Source organism: Melopsittacus undulatus, chromosome 7 (genome assembly GCF_012275295.1).
Source record: "Melopsittacus undulatus isolate bMelUnd1 chromosome 7, bMelUnd1.mat.Z, whole genome shotgun sequence".
Classification (NCBI taxonomy): domain Eukaryota; kingdom Metazoa; phylum Chordata; class Aves; order Psittaciformes; family Psittaculidae; genus Melopsittacus; species Melopsittacus undulatus.
In genome coordinates, this window is record NC_047533.1 from 8,719,407 (window position 1) to 8,742,155 (window position 22,749).

Below are 22,749 nucleotides of genomic sequence, written 5' to 3' on the forward strand. Positions count from 1 at the left end.
TTGCTCAGCCTCTTGGCTTTTTGCTCAAGCCTAGTTCGCTGTCCTGAGGTACTGCATAACTGTCCCAGTTACCCACGTGCTGACCATTGGATGTGCAGATTTTCTCTCCTGTTCCATAAAGAAACCTTGCACTGAGGCACTCATGAGTAGAAAACACTTGTGCACGTGACAAAAAAGTCTGAAAGTGATTGTATGTTATGATAGTGAGCTGGGAAATACCTTCCAAGCTAATAGTCCTATGTCTCTGATGGTTCTGGCACTGTCTTGCCTCTTGTCCACTTCTACACATGCAGTATTTTCTCTGCCCTCTGAAAGCCTGACATCTGTAACATGAAAACCTGAAAGTGTTAGTGCTAACAGGCTTTCTCTTCCCATAATACTTAAAACTGCCACCGAGTCTCCTACAAGAAGTGTATTTTCTCCCCCAAAATTCAAAGGTCCCTGTTAAATCCAAACTGTTGTTTCATATGTATTTAATAGGGCTACTGGGGGAATAGTTTTAAACTGAAAGAGGGGAGATTTAGATTAGATATTAGGCAGAACCTGTTCCCTGTGAGGGTGCTGAGGCACCGGCACAGGGTGCCCAGAGAAGCTGTGGCTGCCCCATCCCTGGCAGTGTTCAAGGCCAGGTTGGACACAGGGGCTTGGAGCAACCTGCTCTAGTGGAAGGTTTCCCTGCCCGTGGCAGGGGGGTGGAACTGGATGAGCTTCAAGGTCCCTTCCAACCCAAATCATTCTATGCTTCTATCAGAACATACATGCATCCTTCTTGCTGCCCACCTTATCATGATTTATTCCCTGTACTACATCACATGATTGCGTCTTGCTTTGTGACTACACTGAAAGCTGTCTGAGGCAAAGCCCTTATCGTGCCAATAGCACTGGAAGGTGGCCATCACACCTGCAGGTGCTGTGAACTCATTAAATAAAGATCACAGTGTAAAATATGCTGACCTGTTCCTCCAGTTTCAAGCATAATATTTGTTTTTATGCATAGGTTTGAAGTTTAATATCCATGTAGATACCCCTTAACCTTCTAACTGCAGCTTGCTGTTCCAACTGTGACTTTGTCCCAGTAGGGAGAGGCAGAGATGGTATTTTCAAGGCATCTGAGCTCCCGGAGAAGTGGCTTAAAACATAAGGAAAAGAGTTCTAGGTATGGATGCCATGAGAAAGAAAAGGCAAATATCATGTATATTCTATTTCTTACATTAGTCTGCCTACACTTCTCTTTCCTGATTGTCGAGGCTGTCATATTTGATTTCTGCTCTGAACAGTGCTCTTGCTAAACACCTACTAATATACCAGCTTGTCTTCATTAGCCTGAGCGTCTGCTGCTGTATAAATCCACGTAAGTGATACTGCACTTTTCTGGTCATTTAAGTGACAAAACTATAGCTTGTTCTCTTTGTTGATAGACTCCGAAAATGGAACAGGACTGGCAGCTCTCTTGGTATTCTTTATATAGCTTCACTCTTCTTTTAGAGACCAAATCAACTGGAAAGACTGCTGACTGGTGAGGCAAGTTGGACTGCTCCATAGGGTAAGCAGGACACAGGTCTCAAGAGAGACCAGTGTTCAGGTTCTTGTGTTGGGTTGGGGGGCGTCTGAATAATCTGTGTGTGCATTTTAACAGGGACCTTAACACTTACTGTTCATGCTCAGACCAACAGCATGGCAGCCTCAGCCCAGAGCTACAGATAATTATTAGATGTTTTCTAAGCATTGATGCTATATTCTTTTTTTAATACTAGTACTTTATTTTTTACACTATTCCTTTCTTTTATTCCCAAATGCCATTAAACATTTGGCTATGCAAAAACCAGTAGGTGTCACAGACAGAGAAATGAAGGAATCCCATCATGGGGTATTTTTTCTCTGTGAAGTGTCAATTATTGCTTTACAGCAGTTAGGGTCTTGTGTTAATTGTTAGAGAAAGTATGGCCAAAACACAGCTTCTGTTTAGCTTTAAGTGCAATTAATTTTTATTGCATGACATTTTGATGTGCATATTTATCTAAGGGGCTTTTCTACAACAGAGAAAGTATAGGAGCTTTTCTGTGTAACAAAACTGTGGGTAGTCCAAAGTAATGAAAAGGTATGCTAACATAAATTACACCTGGACTAATCTTTGATCAAACTAATGTTCATCTAGGCAAATCATACTTTTAAGAGCTGTTGTTTTGTGTGGCTTTGCACTGAGCCTGGTGAAACTTAGCATCTTCCTTTGCACGAATCCCAACAGACTTCAAAGTTCCCAGTGATCCCAGGTTTAGTGAGGTTATAGCTACTCAGCTCTCGACCACAACCTAAAACGATGACTGTGGTTTCACTCTGAAACTTTTTCAGTTCAATATAAGGGCTGGTGAGAGACACAAACCTTGGGACCAAAGGAAAGGTCACCAGCATTTGTGAATGCTCATAGTCAAGGCTTTCACTGGAGGCTGTCCATAGTGCTCTAAGTTGGCTTTCAAAGCTCTGGGCATTGGGGGTTATTTCTCTTCCCCAGTTAAAGAGAACTTCATGCAGTAAATTTGATACACATGGTTTCTTGCCTAGGCAGCTGTTACGTTCATCCTCAACTACATATACACTGTAATAAAATATCTGGCTTGTGAAAACTATCTGGTTTCAGCCAACAGCACTGTAACTGATTCAGTCTTGCATCCAAGTGGGAGCTGAATAACGTCTAAATGCCTTTGAGAGCTGGTATATTACACATTTAAAGTATGGTTTGTTTTATATACAATGTAAAATCAAACTATTTTATCCATGGAATGTTAAACCACATCCTGAAAGTCAAAAGCTTTTCTAATATAAAATGACATCTCCCCACCTCCCTTTTCTGTATACACATACACAGAGAACTGCCTCTACCTTTTGTTCATCTAGTTTTGGTAGCCACAGAACAACATGCCCAAATCCCAGCCCTTAAAAAGACAACCAACAGGTTCTTCCTGGCAGCAGAGCACATGAATCCAGAAGGGATTTTTACACACAGTTCTCTAGGCAGTAAAAAATGACATGCTCATATGTTCCTAGACAGGTTCCTAGACAGGGATAAGACTTGCAGTAGCAAGACAAATAGCTCAGCTTCATTGTCAGTGGCATTCAGACTGAGAGTATACAAACAGTACACAGCCCTTGCCTATGCTGTAAATTTACCCCATGTCCAGCACAGTGATTTCAGTTGCTGGATTTCCAGCAGTCCAATACAAACCTCAAATATAAACAAGGAAAACTGGTATTTTGCCAGTGGCTCTTATTTTTCCTTGGATATAAAAGCCTGAGCTGAGCTTCATTTCACAGTAGCTTGACAGCAGCCCCTCCTGTGTAACAGAAATCATTCTAGGCTGTAGAAGGTGTTTAAGGATGCTTGTCACACTTGGCTTCAGTAGATTTCTGGAGAACTGGTCAAGTCTGTTTGCTCTCCCATATCATATACAGTGGTGGAAGAGGTATCTTAGAGGTGATTAGTTCCTGTATTAAGGGCTCTAAGTGCTAAATACTCCCTATTTGCAGCCACATTCCTGTTTTGCAGAGTCACATGGACTTTGTTGGGACAGCCGCAGTGTCTGGAACCCTCTAAGTCTGACCAAGGTCTGGCTTGTGGCTGGATTCCTGAAGGGTTTTCCAGGAAGCTGTAAGATGAGGAACTTGTCAGGCAGCGATGGCAGGAACACATTTGTCATTTCATGAGGGAGACTTTTCCCCTCACCAGACCTCTGACACCAGCCCTCTGACATCGTGTTTAAAGGAGATACTAAGCTATCAAGCAAAGGTGAATCATTGCCTCATGGCATAAGGGGCAAGATAAGTATTGGGTGCTTTAATTGTCTGTCCTTCTCAGGTCAGTGATTGCTGTCAGAGAAAGACAACACAAGATCTGCAGTGCACCAACCTCTCACCTCTCAATCCATCTGCAGGGCTGTGAAATAAGTGTTTAAAGGAGGATTAAGAAGGTGTGGGCCCTGGCATCTGCCCTGCAGCCAGATGTCTCCAAATTGCTTTATCAGTGACCCATCCTAAAATGGCAATGTTCTCTAGCCATCATACTTGCTTAGACCAGAAAAAAAAAACATTGTCTTTGCCCTGATAACTGAGAAAGGAGAAAGAGTTAGCCTGGATTTCAGATGCTGCACAAGGGCACTGTATTTGTCCCAGGAGTGTCTGTGTTTATGTTGGAATTACAGCACCAAGAACTGGGAAGTGGCTGCCTGGAAAGCAAAATGGTTCTTGTGATCATAGAATCACGAGAAACTAGGAGGTAATGCATAAGAAATCACCCAGCCCATTCCTTGTCTTTATGCAGGGCCAACTATCCCAATGCCATTCCTAATGATGCCTAATTTATACTTACAGGCTTAAATATCCCCCTGTCTTTCAAAGATAGTCTATCCCCATGGCCTCCCTATAATTAATAAGTTTTCCAGGGGCTTTAATGATGCCTCCTTGATGCAATTTAAACCTCTGTTTGTTTCTGCTGCTCCTGCTGTCTCTGCCAGTACCTACTATTGCAGTGACCAGACCAGATGCAGTTCTACAGCTCAGCCCTGTTGCTGAAGGCAGTCTCAGCTCTTGCACTTCATTTTGTATATCCTGTATAATTGCCCTTTTTTGGCAGCAACAGATCATTGTAGACTCATTCCAGCTCATGACTTCCTAGCTCCACCGCAGAAGTGCCACTTAACCTGCTGTTCATTCTTCCAAATACGAGCTATTGATGACTCCTGATGAAGTGTAGCACCTTGTTCTCATCCTTATAAAACTGTATTCTGTTTTTAGACCCTTTTTCCAACTTGTCTGCATGATTTACAATTCTAACCCTCTCCCCCAGCATTGCTTAGAACCTCCAGCCTGATGTTGCTTCTGAAACAACCAATCTGTTTCTTCGTTATCCAGCTGACTAATGAAATGCTGGATAATTAAATAACTTGAACTAAGCGTGTCTCTGCAATCCCAATGTGATAGATCTTTCCATGGGGATAGTGACCCATTGCTAACTCTCAGCAGTGACCCAGCCAGTTTTGCTGGCCTCTGAGCCGTTTCCTTAGCTGTTTCTGACAATGCTGTGTGATGCAGCAATAGAAATCATAGAATCATAGAATCATGGAAGGCTTTGGGTTAGAAAGGACCTTAGGATCATCCAGTTCCAACACCCCTGCCAGGGATGGAGCCAAATCTTCCTGAAGGTGATTAAATTTGGCTTTCCGTACCTGCAAGGCCTGTTACCATGTCACAGAAGGAAACTTAACTGGTTTGACTTGATTCTTGGCAAATAGCTCTTATTCGCAACTCCAGTTCTTGTTTTCCAAGTAGTTACAAACTTGGTGGGATCACTGCTTCTAAAACATTCTCAGGGATTGACCATAAACTGCTCTGTGTTATTTTCCAGTTTCTCTTCCCCCTTTTGAAGACAGTCACTGCATTTAATGTTTTCCACTGCTGGTATAACTCACATCTTGCCTGAGCTCTCAGCAATAATTGCTGATGGTGGTTGCTTTAGTTTCTTATTTAGATGTCCTGAGGTGGGTCTAGTGATAGCCCTGAGTAAGAAAGAGAGCTTGAAACACAGAAAAGTGATTTTGCACACACCTGCAAGCATATGTAACCAGGGCAAATTTACTTAAGACATATTCACTGGTGTTAGCTGTGTTTGCCTCCTGTTCACAAGTTCACCTGATTTTGTCTGGTAGATGAAATAGATGCTAAGTCCTGTATCACTTTCAAGGCATCAACCCGATTAACTTTCCCTGTCTGCTGAACAGAGACCAAACTGTTCACTTGTTTTTTGTCTTCCTTATTGCCTATGTGTCCAAGGAATGCTTTCTTCCTATTTTTCATGTTTCTCACTATTTGCATCTGGTTTTGCTTCTTGGCCTTTCTGGGGTTGTGCCTGTGTTCTCTTGCCATTCTATTATTCAAGTAATAGTAACCAGGCACAGATTCTTCTGTCTCTGTGCTTTCTTTTTCTGTTTGAGTTTAACAAAGGGCTTCTGGCCATGTTAGCAGGCAATGATTTAGCACTTTATGTTAGGCTGCCATTAACCACCCTATTTGCCATATGTATCCATGACTATAATAATTGAGTTCTAAAATTAGAACCTTTGTCTGCACCTTCCTTTTATGCACACATGTTTAACTCAGACCTTTAATGTTAGTGATTTTAGCTAGGTATATGCATTTTCTTCCTCCACTGCAAAGATGTAACCTTCAATACATGTAACACATAGGCATTGATAAGGGGGGCTACCAGGTATCTCTCTGTACTCACCATTTTCCCAAGAAATAGCTGAATGTTTCTGATTATTTTGGAGGAAACTCTTCTTTTGTCAGCAATTCACAATTAGGTATGGATTCTCTGTAGAAAAATTAAGTATATGTATTCCCAACAGCCCTCTGGGATTCACGGTGACATTCTTCAGCCAGCAAATGGACTCCTATGAATCCCTTGGAATTTTCTCATCCTTCAAAGCAGATTCAGTACTGGTATCCCTTAGTCATAGCAGTAGGCAACGGTGAATGTAATAGAAAGCAAGACATGCAAGTGCTTCATGCTTCTGTCTTCTTCAGCATTGCTGGAGGTGATAGAACAACACAGACTTGTGGAACTTTTCCATCCAGACTGGCTCCTCTTCCCTGTGAACTGAGAAGTGCATCTTGGACCAAGCAGTTCTGTTAGCAACAGGAACTGGGAACTTTTCTTATGCTTCTTAAAGACCATGTAATTTGACACAAAACCTGGCTCAACTCTACAAGTGCAATGTCTGATTGTTTCATGTTGGCACCAAGCAAGTAAAAGAAAGGCTAAAGTAATGTGCTATAACACGGAAATGACACCTTCCACCTCATTAGATGGTGGATAGAGAGTGCCCTACTGGCGATCCCCCCGCAGCAGGTTCCATGCTGTTGTACTGTCTGGGTGGCAGTGGTTCAGTTCAGCAAGGACTCCTCTGGTGTTATCACACTCTTAAGTCTGGACAGTGGGTGACTGAGCAGTCAGAAACCAAGACAAAGACAATCCAGCCTCTCACAGACAAGCTTTACTGGATGTGGTATACAGACCCTAATAACAAGACATCATATGTAGGCATCCTTGGAGTCTTTGTATGCTGGGAAAGACATGTTTCAAGACCTTCATCTTCTCTTTATTTCACAGCTTTCCCAAGCTCTCTGATCCCCTTTTATACTTTCTGCAGTTCCTTTCCATCTGCAGGCAGTTCCTTTCCATCCTTTACTTGAAGCTCCTATATGAAAGGTATGCTGGGACCATAATGAGGGTATGTGCAAGAAACACATATGCCAGGGTGAATGGAAATGTAAGGACTGGATTTTGTGCCAGAATTTCCATTTGGTGTTATTTAAAGCTGCAGATCAGGGCTAGACTATGTGACCAGACCTAGATGAGTCAAACTGTACAATGTTATTCTGTTATATCCTGGTTCTTGAGGAGCTGCTCCTTTTAGAGGCATCTGGGACCTATGAAGAGATGCACAATGTTAATCTGGTCCAACAACACAACCTCACTTGAACATCCAACTTCAGTGCTTGGCTTAAGAGTCTCAACTCCTCATAAAGTCAGTGGAGCCATTTTGGTGCACATATGTGCCCTGACTCACCCTTTGAAGACCCCATTGACTGGGAGCCTTTATCTGGACCTTCCACACAAGGAAAGTAGAGTTTCAGTTGCACTCTGGGCTAAGAATTTGCTCAGTGTTTCTCATTCTTGCTGGAATTGCTTCCACAGGTCTGGGCTGTCCCCCTGTGAAGTCCTCTATGGCTTGCATAAAGTAATACCACTTAGCCAGAGACTGGTCAAGAGCCTGGAATTCTTTGAGACAACTTTTAAACCAACGTGGTCCAAAAGCATAAGCATCGCAGTGGGATATGTAAGAGGTAATTCTGAGGAAGCCATAGGAACAAGTCTAATAGAAGCAGCCTAGAAGGTTACTTATTCTGTACAGACCAGGAAGGCTGGATGGAGCCTGCTCCCTCCTGAAAGAAGGCAGAGTCCTCCCGTGAGCCATGAATGGAACAGATACATAGCAAGATGAGTCTTTAACCATGCTCTGGGGCAAACAAGTATTGAGAGCATTTCTCTCTCTTTTCCAAAAGATATCATAGAATCATAGAATAGTTAGAATTGGAAAGGACCTCAAGATATCACCTCCTCTTTCCAAATACTTACAGAGATCCCTATCCAGGAGGGCTCGTGCTTGCGCCTGGGCAGGACACAGCCTATTAGCAAAATCCCAGACCAAGAGCTGAGCTTGAAGCGAGCATCCTCAAACTTCTGCGGTGCGTGGGTTTTGGCTGGGCTGTTATTATGGTTACCTAGTGTGAATCTGTACAGGATCCATACTCCTGGCTGGTTCCTGTGCCAATGTTGCTGTTTTCCGCCAGGCTCCATGTTCAGTGCAGTTAAATGAAGCTGCTAATGGAGTTTTCCCCAGAGTGTAAGGTGCCATCAGCAAGCCCTGCATCTTCATTTTTCCAAGCAAACTTCTGAGTTTTCATCTTATTTGAAACCTCCTGGAAAGGAAAACCTCATTCTGAGTGAATTGCAGCTGAAGCAAGGGATGGAAGCTATGTATTTCAGCACAGCCTCTTTGGGAACAAAAGCAACACAAAAATTGCCTAGAGACCCTCTTATGGGCAGCAGCCAGTGTTTGAAAGAGAGAGGACATGGTCTTTGAGAAGCAGAGGCAGAGGAGGAGTACAGCAGAGGCTATCTGGGGCACTGTGGTCTCTTTAAATCTTCTCCTCTTGGCAGCTCCAGTTTTTCAGTGTTGCTATAGCAAATCTCCATGGCAATGACCCTAATCAGGGAAGGGGGGATGCGGAGGGAACGCATGCTCAGAGTGGTGCTGGAGCCTCTCCTGCTCGCTTCAGCTGCTCCCAGGGTCTGGCATACAGGTGAGAGAAAGATCAGGTACTTGGCAATCCGGTCCTTGGGGTGCATCCAAGGCTGTGGCCTGCGGCTGCAGTGATGTGTGCGTGTGGGTTTGTGCGTGCATGCGGATCTGTGCTTACCACGTCTCATCCTCTTCTTTGTGGGCTGCAAACTGCTGAGTTTCACTGTTTCTGCTCGTTCCAGATAGCTGGGATTACTGCTGAGAGCCATGGCGCTGCCGTCTGCCTGGAGAGTGATGTGTGTGGCCATCCCAGTCATGTCGGTGGTTGCCCTCCTAAGTGTGAGCATTGTGGGGGCCAGCCAGGACTCCGGGAGTGTCATCCCTGCAGAAAGTACGTACCTGCCGTGCACTCGTGCCCTCCCGCTGCCCCGTGTCCTGCCTGCTTTCCTCCACTTAGCCCAGAGCAGCCACACAGACTTTGAGCTCCAGGGGATGCTGCATTGCCTGGTTAGAGGGAGTAACGATGCATTTATAACGTGTCAGCAAAGCACATGACAACAGTGCTTATAAAAACAGCAAGCAAACAAAGGATTAGTAGCTATTTAGGAAAAGATACTAACTGCATACTGTAAATTTAAATGGAGCTTGTTTTCAAAGCTCTTTGGTTGTAGGTCTGTTAGATCTGCTTCTAGAGAGAGTTTTGCTTCCTGATTTGCCACAATACGTACAACATCCTTGCTAGTCTGGATAGCATTAGAAGAAAACTTGTGTTTATTTCTGCTAGGACATTACTTTGCTTAGTTTCATATTTGGCTGGAACAATAGGTCAAGTTCAACTTTCTTGTGACTACTACAGACTGACAGAGGGGGAGTTTATCTAGACAGCGTACTTGTAATGCATCTATCACCAGGGAGCTCCTGGATTTGGATCACAGCTCTGTATCAGCTTCCTTTTGAGCAAGTCTCTAGTTGAACTTTCTCAGCTCCAAAATGAGGCAATAATTCAAAACTATGAGGGGATGGAGTCAGTGTTCTCAGGGTGTTTTGGTGACAGGAATTAGACACTCATTGGAAACTTAAAATATCCTCTGGGAGAAATAAAACATAGAAAAGTAATTGCATACAAACCAATCTCTAGTTCTTAGTCATACTTGCTTTGTATACCTGGCTACCAAAGCGTTTAATACAAGACCTGACTTGGTCACTGCATTTTATGCTCCTATAATTCCATTACCAGCTTTCAAATACACCTGTGTGTATTCATCTCTGGACTTACATGTTGAATTCCCTCCTTTATCACACTCTCTTCTTTCTATAAGTCCTAAGTTTTGGCTAAACCAGGCTCATCTCTATTCTGTGATCTGTTGTGGTCTTTTTTCTGGGCATTAATTGATTTTAATAACTTTTATAACAAGTATTCCTCTTTGTCTCCTCAAGGAGGAAATCATGGTTGAAAAAGAAAGTGTATGTGCCCTTTGTGTGCCTGTGTTAGCAGAGGAGGTTTTGGGGAAGAAGCTTATAGTGGTTCCTTGTTCTGCCTGTGCTGTGCGAACTCCTGTTTTATCTGTAGAGCAGAACTCTTGGTCAGTCTGACCCCAGTCTCAAGGAGTTATCTCTTTGGTATCCTCTGACCAGGCCGCCAAGTCCCCTGAAGAGCTCTTGAGGAAGATGCCTTGTCTCGTCTTACTCCTGCATGTGAGAGTGAGGGATGAAGGGCGGAATGTTGCTGTGGCCAGTTTCTGCAGAGATCTGCTGCTCTGTCCTGAGTACAGAGGCTGGTAGCGTGGCTATGAGTACGTAACAGTATTTATGACTGAGGCCAGGCCAGGAGGAAGACTCTCAGCTGGTCATGAACTGTAAATTGTTCTGTGCTGCTGCAGGGGCAGAGTTTAAAGCAACAAGGAATCCGGGATGTTTTAATGAGCCACTTGTTGAGAGTGCTGCATAACTGCTGAGTGCTTCAGGTACCAGCCTTTGCCTATCAGGGTTCTTCCTTATAGTTAACCTGTGGAACTCCTCCCTTGGGACACTCTGGATGATGGAAGTTTGCAGAACTGATTGGGAAAATTCCAGGGGAAAAAAAAAACTTAGAAATGGCTGTTAGATACAGCAGCAGTCCTTCTGGCTCAGGAGCTGCCTCAGCATATTCCTGAGGCCTGAGAGGGTCTTTAGGGATACGTCTTGTCCTGTTCTTATCCTTTTTTATGGGAATGCATTGCCGACCACAAAGGTCATGTCCATAACCAGTCCACATGGATGTTCCCTGGCATGGGGACATCTGTACTAGTAACCTGGTAGGATGGTCCCTGGCACTCTTTTGTCCATGACATCAGGCCAGCTGCCTATCTGAAAGACACAATTTACTGTTCCAGAGATCCCATGCCAGCTGCTCTCAAAGCTTGGGAATGCTCCTAGACACATCTAATGCAGTACTAAAGATGCCGCTCGTAGGAGACAGGGCAGTGGCCCAGGCAGACGTTTGATGTGATCTAGTACAGACATTCCTGGATCTTTTCCTGCTTGATGTCAGCTGCACTGGGTATTTCTCACCAGGGAGCTGATCCTCCTGGGCACTGACCCATTTTGGGGGCAGTGGTACTGGAGCACGTTCCCTATCGCTGGCACTGAAGTTCATACTGTCAGCACAGGTAGACTGGTGATTGTGGGATCCCAAATGACACAGGTGAATAAAAAGGGCTCTAATACACCTTCTTGACAGGGATAGATAATGTTCACGGACCACACTAAGTGTCCTTCTGCATGGCAGCCCAGTGTGGTGCTCCATGATTATATCTGTTCCCAGATGTGCAACATGGGACTGGGAACTTGCCTTTAGGAAGAATAATCCCTCATGGACCACACAACACTACAGCCTCTGTCTTCCACTTGGTGGGAGGGAGAAATGTGTCCCTCCTGCAGCACCCTGCGCAGGAGAGGGACAGCAATGCTCTCATGTGAGTGTGGGAGGTGCAGGAGGCACAGGAGAGAAGCATGACAGTGAGTCAGAGTCCTTCTTAGCAGTGCAGACAGATCCTGCCATGCGTGTGGCACCAGTATCAGGCTTGGGGTACCATCACCTGCTCTCCACTTGGCACACTTCCTGCCAGCCCGCAAGCCAGACCCAGCTCTTCATGAATAATGCTAATTAGAAATGATTAATCATGTTCCTATGCTGCATACACAGCACTTTGCATATGCACAAGGCTGTTGGAGTATGAAGTGGTGTTACTCATGTTTGCAGATCATCTTTTTAAAGCTAGGTGCAATGCACTGAAAAAAAAAGAAGTAATTTCCCCAGCCTCCCATTGCATTTATAGCCCAGAGCACTCACTGTGAAAGCTCCAAGGTGGAACTGGAAGAGCAGAAGCTGGTCAGTCTGTTTTCATTAGCCAAGGTGCATGAAGCACAAAGACTGAACACCATGTGCATGCAAGGGAAAGTAAATTAGACTTCCACAGTGCTTTCAGTTCCAGTTTGTCACCAAGAAGAAGCCAAGAAGCATATTTTAAGCTCTCCTCCCCCACTTCTTCCAAACACACAAAGACACATACAATCTTCATGCTGACAGGACCCATTTAAAGAATTATAGCTGACTCTTGATAATTCTCATTATGTTAATCCACAAACCTGTTAAGTCTCTCTATGAATGATAGTCTGCTCTCAGCTGTCAGCAAGGAATTAATAGCACTCTGCTGTACTTTGCTGGGATGTGACTTAAGGTTTGGTTTCATGATTGCTTTAAGCTGATGTAAGCCTGTGCTGCCTCTGCCCTTCTGCTCCCCATAACCTGGCCTCCTGCCATTGTCCTATTTCTTATTCTGGCCCCAGAACCTGGAGATCAGGATCTTATCTCGAGAGAAAACATCAGTGCAACTGATGCACCAGCAACTGCATAGTCAGTCCAGCTGTGAGCGAGGGAAAGGGCAGAAAACAGGGTGGGATTGCTCCTATTGGTGACAGCACAGATTTAGATGTGTCTAAAACCTAAACAGACCCTTAGACATCATTACATTGGGGAAATGTCCATGGGCATCCTACTGAAAATACTGTGAGCACAAAGGGAGATAAGTCCAGCTAAGAGGGGTCTCCCCAAGGTGGAAGACTAAGGCCAGTTTAGCAGCCCAGCGCTTGTGTCTGCAAAGAAGACACCAAGGCAGGGAGTGATAGAGAGCAGGAAAGTCATAAGTAGGACAAAGATGGTGAATATTTAATAATTGTCCCTTCCACTGCAAAAAAGAGAGGCAGGAAATGAAAGCAGCAGATGTTAACCTCGGAGCGCACAGGAATGTTATTTTGTTCACTCACTGAATAGCTCAGCTGTGGAACTCATTGCCACCGGATGCTGAAGATGCCAAAAGTTCACATGGATTCAGGAAGCCATGGGGCAAATTAATGTGAGAAAAATTCATGGAGGGCTTATCAGATATAGAAACACCAGTCAGGCACAGGATATCCTCCAGCCTCGTGGTGGGCTAGAAGGACATTGCTAGAGGCCTATTCTTGTCATCTTCCTTAAGTATCTGCTATGAGGTACTGTAAGATTCTGGCTAGTGTAAGAGTTTAATACCCATCTTAGAGCCAAGACTTGGGCAGCTCTGCTTGCAGAAATCTGATGGTAGCTATGGGTTTTCCAGGTAGTGGGCTACTGCCCCTATTTTATTTGGGGAACTGCATTCATGTTGCTCTAGTGCAAGATGCTTGAGAGATCAGCCCTGCCCTAGTACCATCCCCTGAGTGCTGAGCAGGCATGTGCTCTGTAGGGCTGCATGGGTGGAGGCAGCCACCTCCCCAGCTGCTTGTCACCTCCTCCCAGGTACATCTGTTCTCTCTTGAAGACATAGAATGGTTTGGGTTGGAAAGGACCTCAAGATCATCTCCTTCCAACCCCCTGCCAACGGTGATGTTTCTCTGTGCTGCTGATGCATCCCATCCTGGGATATAGCTGGTTGGAGGAATGAGCTCTCCCACTGCAGAGCTCCCAGCAGGCAGGGGTGCTGACCTGTGCCTGCAGAAGGACCCTCCAGCAAGGAGGGCAGCCCAGGGAACTATATTAGAGAGTGAACAAAAGGGCCTGAGACCAGTGCAAGGTGAGTCCTGGCAGGTCAGAAATACCCAGCTCCAGAAGTGAGCAGCTGTAGTCACTGTCAAGGCCCCCTCTCCTCCTCCTCTGCCTTTGCACTGCCCCTCTGTGCACACACACTGGCACCAGCTGCAGGACCAGTGGGGTGCTTTGCATTCCTGGCAGAGAGAAAATACAGCAGCAGGTGAAAGGAAGCAAATACAGATCTGGCACTGTCGCTTGCCAAGCTGCTCTGTAAGAGCTCCTGTAGGAACAGACCTGCCTGTCTGATTCCTGAACCACTGCAAACTGCTATTTTCAGTTGAGATTGAACACATCTGGGGAGGGTGAGGATTCCAGTCTTAAGGTGAGATGCTGGGGGCTGAGGGCACAGAGCACTGGGCAGGATCAAGCCTGGGCTGTGTTCACAAACTCACACACAACAAAATGCTGTCGTGTTTTTGCCAGTCCTCACACATTTGCACAAGGGTACACACAGCCCTGTCCACAGGCAGCCTTAACGTTGTAGATGTGCAGGTGTGGGTGCCTGTTAAAATGGGATTTCTCCTGGCATTACAGGGTCTTTGAGTGTTCCCCCTCTGTACTGCTACACTCCAGGCTCTGTGCTGTGACTATGATGTATTCTTCTGCTCCTTCATCCAGGTCGTCCCTGTGTTGACTGCCATGCATTTGAGTTCATGCAGAGGGCGTTGCAGGACTTAAAGAAGACGGCGTACAACCTAGACACACGGGTATGTGTTTCTGCAGAAATGCTTTTACTTAGCCTTTATCTCCAAGTGGCCAGGTCTGCCTGTCTGTGTACAGCAGATGTGACATCTCTGCTGACTCACTTCCATTTCAGCAAATAGGATTGTGCCAAGTACAGATTATTTTTCGCAGGCTTGTGAGGTTCATTAAAGATCATTTGGTCTGACTGACTTCTTGCATAACACGCCAAAGAATTAGCCCAGACGGTCCCTGCGTCAAATAGAGAAGGAAAGATGTATGAAGGAGAGAAGAACAAGAAAGCTGATTTGTTCTTTACCTCGCAGCACTGCTTCCAGCTTTGGAGCGACTGTTCACAAGCAGAAAGCAAAGAGGAGAGCAAGAAAGCAGCAGGCAGGGCTGGCAGAGAGGAAAGGATGCACATGTATTTCTTGCTCATGGATCAATATTCCATGAGAGAGGGAAAAGCACATTTGCTCAGGTGTTATCACAGCACACAGGGCATTGTACAACTTCACATCAGTCTTGTGCTCCAGAGGTCCCAATGAACAAACCATGAGGGTGTGTTAAATGCCCTCATTTTAGCAACACATATTCATGAGGGTTCATACATACGCACAAACACTGACTGGGGTAGGACTTACCACGGTGGTTTCCGTGCTGTCTGAAGTTTGCAAGAGGCAGGAGATCTCTCACCTCTAATAAAGGCCCTCATGTATGTCTTGTCCTACCTCTCCTTCCCTAACAGCTCCATTAACACTGGCACATGACAGTAAAGCAGCTTGTGGTACATGAAACCAGTCCACAGCTTCCTCTCCCAGTTCTTGGGTGCCTGCTCAGTGCCTTTGAGCAGTGCCATCCCATTGGTACGTGAGAAGGGCTCCTCCACTCAAATTGTCATTCACAGTGGAGTCAACCAAAGAGATGTAAATAAATTACGTGTCTGGAACTATAACACAGAAGGGCAATTAGTCGCTTTGCCTTTGGTTTCTTGTGACCTTGGGCAATCATGTAGGGCCCTACACTGTAAGGCTGGAATGACTTTAGCTTTCATGAGCTATCAATAGCAAACTGATTAGGACTGAGCTCTGAGTGCAGTACGGGTTATGTTGCAAAGGTTTCCCAGGCACTAGCATAATACTAAATAACTCTTAAGCAGTGGGGTGTGAATAGTAGGGCCTTAACTCCAGCAGCTGTGCTGGGCTGTTCTGCTGCATAGCAGGCTTTTACCTCTTTGGATTAGGTTCAGTGAAATGTTTTGTACCTATACATGGCATAGCAAGACCAATCACAGCTGTGTTAGTTCTTCACCAGGTTTCACATGGGAAGTTGAAGGAGGTACTAATTTCCATCTAAACTGCACTGGAAAGACTTTTTTGAATACAAAGGAGGCAGCACAATTCCTTAATCCCACTTACAGACCTATGCAGGTGTATCTGTTTTGGCTATTTGAAGAGCAGAGAATACAGTCCATCAGGGAACAAAGCTCTCTTGTAAGAGGTGAGGCAGAATATGAAGGGAGAAGCTGGTCCCAGAGCACATGAGGTGAGCTGCTGTCTCTGTGAGCACCTGGACAGGCACTGTTTCAGAGAGCTCTCAATATTACAGAACAAAGGGCACAGGAACAGTGCATCACCAAATCAAACATAACCAGTTACCTACAACATCACTCACCCTTTGACAGCAGTCAGAATTCAGTACTACTAGTAAAGAAAAAGTGTGTTACTGTGCACCTTTTCCTTTTGGACTGGGACTCTAAAGGCCTTTCTGGAAGGGATGCTTTAGTTAAATGCAAATTATTAAATGATGTAGAGATACTAAAGTGAAATGCAGTGGCCAAGGCCCTACAAATGGCACACTGTGGCCTTCTGTCCTCTGAAAGGTAGAGAATCCATATCCTTACTCAACAGCTGGTGCTTGGCTCGCACTGACCAACTACAGAAGTTTTACACAGAAATAACTTCATTCAACAACTCCTGAGCTTTGAGAGTTGTTGCTACAAGAGAAAGCCCTATGCAGGACTGCTTCCTAAGCCAATGCCAATAGGGCTGCAATTAGTTTTTGTAATTGATGCTTCCCTTTCATAGTCCTTCAGTTTGCAATTCAGTGCTCCCAGAGCTGCTCTTCCTGCCTGTAAATAGCCATGAGTGACACCCAGGCAGGGTTTGTGGTGACAGTGACAGCTTGTTGGCATTACAGTGAAATCCAATAAGCCTGCTTGATGTTAAGATGATTCTGTGATTTCTACTGGGTTCCCAACAATGAGAGCGTTCACTCATCCAAGATTTCATTGTACAAGTGAGGAGCAGTGCTTAATAATGCCTGCCACTGCACTAAGCCGATAAGTGAAAGCAGACAGGAAAGTGAACAAGTCCTCCTTAATGCAAAAGTGAATGTCAAAAGTTTCAGTTGAAAAGGATAGAGTGCTGTGGAGGGGTGGCAAAAGCGGTTCTGAAACAGCCTATCCCTGCAAAAGCCTGTAGTCTGAGAACAATAAATGAGTAGTAGAGAATGGGAACTGATGGGGGACAGAGGTACTGGTGGCCAAGCAAGGCAGAGCTTGGTGGAGCAGGTCCCCATGAAGAATTGCCCAGCCACTCCTTTGGAAAACGAGTCTCTGTTGATTAGCACTTTGCTGTTTCTGGTTTATCAGGAGGTGTCATGTCAGGGAAACATCAGCAGACTGAAGATCTTCTTGTTTCAACAGAGCTTTGAGTTAATTTGTTAACAAGTGGTTGTTGAACTTCAGGGTTTTTTGCCCAGTGCACATGGAAAACCCATTCATGGTTCATTTAAGCCTGATAACATTTTTTACCCCCTCAAAAAGCTCTTCAAAGTCAGTCTACAAGTTGCTTAAGGGACCACAGGGTGAAAACCACAAGATATGCTCACAAAGAAGTTTCTCTTCAGTCTCAACTGCACTTACTAATGTGAGTATCTTGCACCAGCAATTGTATTTTGAGCCTTACAGGAGACTCAGTTTCTCAAATGATGGTGATATTTGCAAAATTCAGCCTTTTTTCTCAAAACATGAGGCCAGGACCCACAACAGTTTTAAGTTATTTGATGACAATTAAATACATTATACTTAAAAATCTTTGAGGATCTGAAGTTTGGGTTTGTTTTTTTTCCCTGAAAACAGAGGAATAAAGCTTGGAAATGCTTTTCCACTAAAGCGTTCCAAAACCAAGAGCAAGTAATTTTACATTATGCATATAGAGAGTGGCTTTTAAGCTTTTGATGGAGTTCTGGGGGCACTGCTCCAAGTGGAGTTGATATGAAGGCAATTCTCAGTAAATTAACTTACATTAAAGAGAAGAGCCACAAACTCAAGTCTGGATCTGCCCTGGAAGATGATGAGTTGCAGACAACAAGGTTAAACTGACAGCTGAATTGGACCAGAGTTATTCTAGAGAGACAGCAGTGTAACTGAGAGCACAACTGGCTCCTCAGCACATGCTATGTGGTGCAGTTATGCTCTGCAGTACTAAAGACACCATCAACAGGAGGCCATCAATCCCTGCAAAGGAATTAACAGCAGTGCAGTTGAAAGTGGAATTTTTATCAGCATTTATAAAGGACACTTTAATAATTCTGACAGCCTCCTCCCTGGAAGTGAAAATGGAAACATTTAAACTGTAAAAATACTCTCCATGCATCTTGGTGCTGAGTATCCTTATTTCATCACTTTTTCTGGATGGGAACCAGCACTAATAACTGATATTTTTCACTTGGCGAAGCACCTTGGCTACAGCTGTGCAGAGGGATTAGGAATAATCAATTATACAGTCTTTGAAAGTGATAGATTCAGTTCTTTGGCTTCATGTGTTTTTTTGCAGGCAGAAACCCTCCTCCTGAGAGCAGAAAAGAGAGGCCTGTGCGACTGCTTTCGTGCGATACACTGAATTGACCACTGAGATTTGGCCAATGAACACTTATTAGTTTTTAAAAAGCTGTTCAATAAATTACAGAAAGATACAGAGTGCAACTTGTGCCACACTGCAAGGAAAAGGACTTTTATCCCAACAGGTACAGCTCAGTTAGATCATTCTTGCTTTGATGTGTTTTATCATTACTCTGTGCAATATTGCATCTGCTGAAATGGCAATGGAACAAACAGTGCCAAAGTCTCACTCATGGGTTTTATGCAAGGATAGCACCTCACTTTTCTCATTTCAAGCCCCAAATTGTCCTTGGACTCTCAGGCCAACCCCTCAGCACATGTGAATTGTCGTGGATCCGTGAAAGCCAGTGGAATCAAACTCTTTAATGTATTTGTCATAGAATGCATCCCTAACATGGAAAGGAAGCGACTTTGCACCAACGCAAATCTAAACATTTACAAACAAGCAGTCATGGCTCTATTTAGAAATTAACAGTTGTCACTCAGTGCTTGGCAGTCCAAGGAAGGTATTTGTTCCCAATTGTGTCAATAGTCCAGTGAACAGCAAACACAGTAATCTGTATCACAATTTCAGTTTCTTCAGAGCCACACAGTAGCTGTGATCTTTTTGGAGAGATTTATTAAGTCTCTAATGTGATCAGTAACATTTGTAATCACTGAATACTGCCTGGCAATTGAACTGATTGTGTCTGCCAAAATCTGCTGGAGAAGTGTCTTTCATTAGGCAAATCACATACTGGATTGAGCCACTCAAACTGGCCCTTACAGAGAGCTTTGGCAGAGAGCCTGTGGAGCGCCTGCATGCCCAAGAGTCTCTTGCAAATCATGTTTTGAGAATACTTAAGTTCTACCAAAACAGCCCATAGCACTTGCATGGACTTTGCACTCTGTAGCAGTGAGTTACAGTGCTGATACTATTAATATTCCTCCTGCAGTCAGTGTGAGAGTAGGACAAAACAATATAGACAGTGTAGTAGTTGTAGTAGTCGCACCAAGGTTGTGCTTTGTTACTCTTTGGGAAAGAATAATAAATCCTGTCTTATTGTTCTTTATTTTGGGGGAGAAGAGCAGAAAATGTCCCCAGTGGAAAGTTCTTGCAGGTAATAATAAACTTTTCATGGGGCTTAAAATGTAATCCTCAAAATATAATTAATAGAGACATGTGTATCAGCTAGAGCATCTAGGTACAAGTTAGACACCTTTATACAAACAAGAGCATGGGAGCAGTATCAGCAACATTGACTTTAAAGAAATTTTACCAATTCTGATTGATATATGTGTCTTCCCATTAGCAGCTGTTTTGCTGTCAGGCTGCTCAGTAAGTTATGATAGTAGCTCTCTGCTTCCAAACCACTTCCCTCCCATTTCATCTACTATATTAGGCATAGGGAAATAAGGAACTGTGACCCACTGCCAACTTACTGTTTTGTGTGCAGCCATACTCACTAACACAAGGGAGATTATTGCCATATAGAATGCCAAAGCTGTTTGAAAGGTGTGTGGTCCTCAGCAAGGAAAAGCTTCTTTACACCTGCATTTCAAGTAGGGAATTTGCTTTGTCCTCTGTGGTATTCTATTAAAACCCTTTATAGGTCATCAGGACCTAGTTTGTATGAAAGAGAAGCAGCACGACTTGCTGAATATGTGTTCAGCAATGTGTCAAGAGCAACACAGTGCTCCTAGCATCATTTCACTCCACCATAGAAGTGGTAACTGGTGAGAGTCAATAGAGGTTCTTATCATAGACCATATTTTATTCTACAATAGGTTTAACACCACTCCTTTGCAAAATACCAACCTTAGATTACTTTGCTCCCACCTGCATTTGAACCAAAGTAATGCACAGATTTTGAGGTGGCTTTTTGCACTGAACCTGTGAATTTTCCAGCACACTCAACCTTTTCAGGGATAGCATGTCTATAGTTTTGTATTGCTACTGTGCATGCCTATTCTGCTGGTACCTTAAACAATCTTGCAAAGCCCTGTTAACAAGCATTGGGGTTTTGGCTATGTTTTTATTCAGAGAAATAGTTGAAGGTTTGTTCTATGCAGCTTGTTACAATCAAAAGGTGGAATGAATGACAAGTGGATGTTCTCTGACTCCCAAAGGGATCAGAGTGACACTGCAACTTTACAGTCGTGATGGCAGTATGTATGCACTCGTCTTTGTCTATAACACAATACAATAAAAGGGCAAGATGCATTATAGTATTTGGTGTGCTTTGTTACTGATTTGACAAACGATAGTGCTTATGCATCAACAAATATCTCGTCTTTAATTAGGTGGAAAATCCACAGGGAAAAAAATGCTATTTTGAATACAAAAATAAAGAAATCTTGTGCCTGGTCTAAATTGATGAATGCATTCTTATTTGCTAAAGTGTAAAAGCGAACTCACTCTTACTTGAAATGGAAAGTACTGCAATGATTTTTGAGAGCTTTCTGAAGGACCCCATACTCTGTGATAAAGCTCCTTACAACTGCTGGATGGCATGAAGAAAGATAGTATTAATTTATTATTGCTCATAAAGTTAATTTACATTCAGAAACCACCGGAGTCTCTACTTACCAGATGAAACTGTGTATTTTACAGCAGGATTTAATTGCAGGCAGACTTAAAGCAGAAAGTCTGCTTTCCCAACAGCACTTCCAGCACTCTTCTGCTGCGGAGCCAAGACAGTTCTTCTGACCTTTTGAAACCAAGTGTCTTCTTTTCTCCTGGTGCAGTGCTGCTGCAGGCATCCCCAGGCACATGGCATTTATACACAGTGGAGTGCAAGTGGTAGGCTGCAAAGATGCACAGCCAAATCCTCTCTGTAAGAGAAATGGTGCAATCATGTTTGTGTGGTGCTGTCTTTGAGTAGGCAAGGTGATGGATAAATCCTGGTAATGATCTCCACATCTTCAGAGCTTCTCATACCTGAGCTAATGCCTTCTTTGGGTGTAATTCTGTGTGCATTCCAAGCTAGTAATTTTGAGCTGAGTCTGAGGACACCTCTCTGAAGGCATGGATCATTCTCCATCCATGGAAGTGTTCAAGGCCAGGTTGGGCAGAGCCCTGAGCAACCTGGTTTAGTGGGAGGTGTCAGGGGGGTTGGCACTAGACGTTTTTAAGGTCCTTTCCAACCCAAACCATTCTATGATTCTATGATTTAATACTGAAAAATGGGAACACAGTTTATCTTGCTTATAATGAAGACTTCTGCTAGCCAATGGCAAAGCTAAGTAGTGTTATCGCTAGCTGAATCTGGCTAAGGTATGGACTGGGGTTCTTTGCCCATATTTTTGTATGGAATGCTGTGAAAGCCCCAAGGAATGTCCTCTCCAGATAGATAACTCATATTAGAGATCAGTTATTTCTTTGTACCCAAAACTAGCCTGTAGGTAACTCTGAGGTGATCTGAGCATCCAAGTTTTCCCAATCCAGTATTTTCTAAGCACTAAAGTGTGTAGGTAGCTCCCTTAAGAGTAGTCATGTGGTTTCTGTGCCCCATCTTTCACCTGCCCCAGGCTGGTACCCAGACACAAGACCTCCTGCTGTAGCAGTGGGACGTGTGGAGGGGGCTGATGCTGGCCATTTGTTTATTACCAGAAGACAGATCTCAGCCTTTGCCTTTGCCTTGGCATACAGGGAAAGGCCTCCCTTGCCTAAATCAATGTTCTGCTTAGTCCTTCCCTGGCCAGGACTCGGTGAGTTGGAAAAGGGGAGCAAGTGTGGAGCAGAAAAGAGATGCCTGCCTTCTGCAGCCTGGCTGAGCTCCTGGCAAACCAGTGCTCCTGACTGAGACACCAGAGCTGCGCCCTCCTAAGGATTTATGTGCTGTGTATGGCAAGTGGAGGCTGCAATCATTCTGAATGGGGGCAGTGCTGCAGACAAAGCCAGCACAGTGGTATCAGGGACGGGATTTGGAACGGGGAGCACACAGGTGTTGTGTGCACTGATGCAAAAGAAGGGATTATTTTCCCCGCTCTCTTCAGGCACGACATGTGAATTTTCCCAGTTTTCCAGAGCCTGCTTTTGAGAGCTGTGCAATGAAAAGCAGATGGAAGAGGTGATTGTGAATAACCCCTGCGCTCCTCAGCTAGGGCTGTGCAGAACATGGAAAGTCTCAGGCAGGCTTTGTGCTGTACTTGTTCCCAAAGGAAATACGGAAGAGCTGGAAGCATCTATTGTAAACTGGTACTTGCCAATCTGAAAATTAAAG

The 22,749-nt window shown here is 44.3% G+C and overlaps 1 protein-coding gene across 1 annotated transcript; it reads left to right on the forward strand.

The window, feature by feature from the left end:
• The first annotated feature begins 1,329 nt into the window (after positions 1-1,329).
• Positions 1,330-20,893, forward strand: LOC101870496 (neuropeptide-like protein C4orf48 homolog). Its single transcript, XM_031048422.2, has 5 exons — positions 1,330-1,351; positions 1,486-1,543; positions 9,098-9,246; positions 14,578-14,666; positions 18,480-20,893. Exons 3-5 carry the CDS (start codon positions 9,123-9,125, stop codon positions 18,543-18,545), a joined length of 279 nt encoding a protein of 92 aa, XP_030904282.2. The 5' UTR covers positions 1,330-1,351; positions 1,486-1,543; positions 9,098-9,122; the 3' UTR covers positions 18,546-20,893.
• The last annotated feature ends 1,856 nt before the right edge of the window (positions 20,894-22,749 follow it).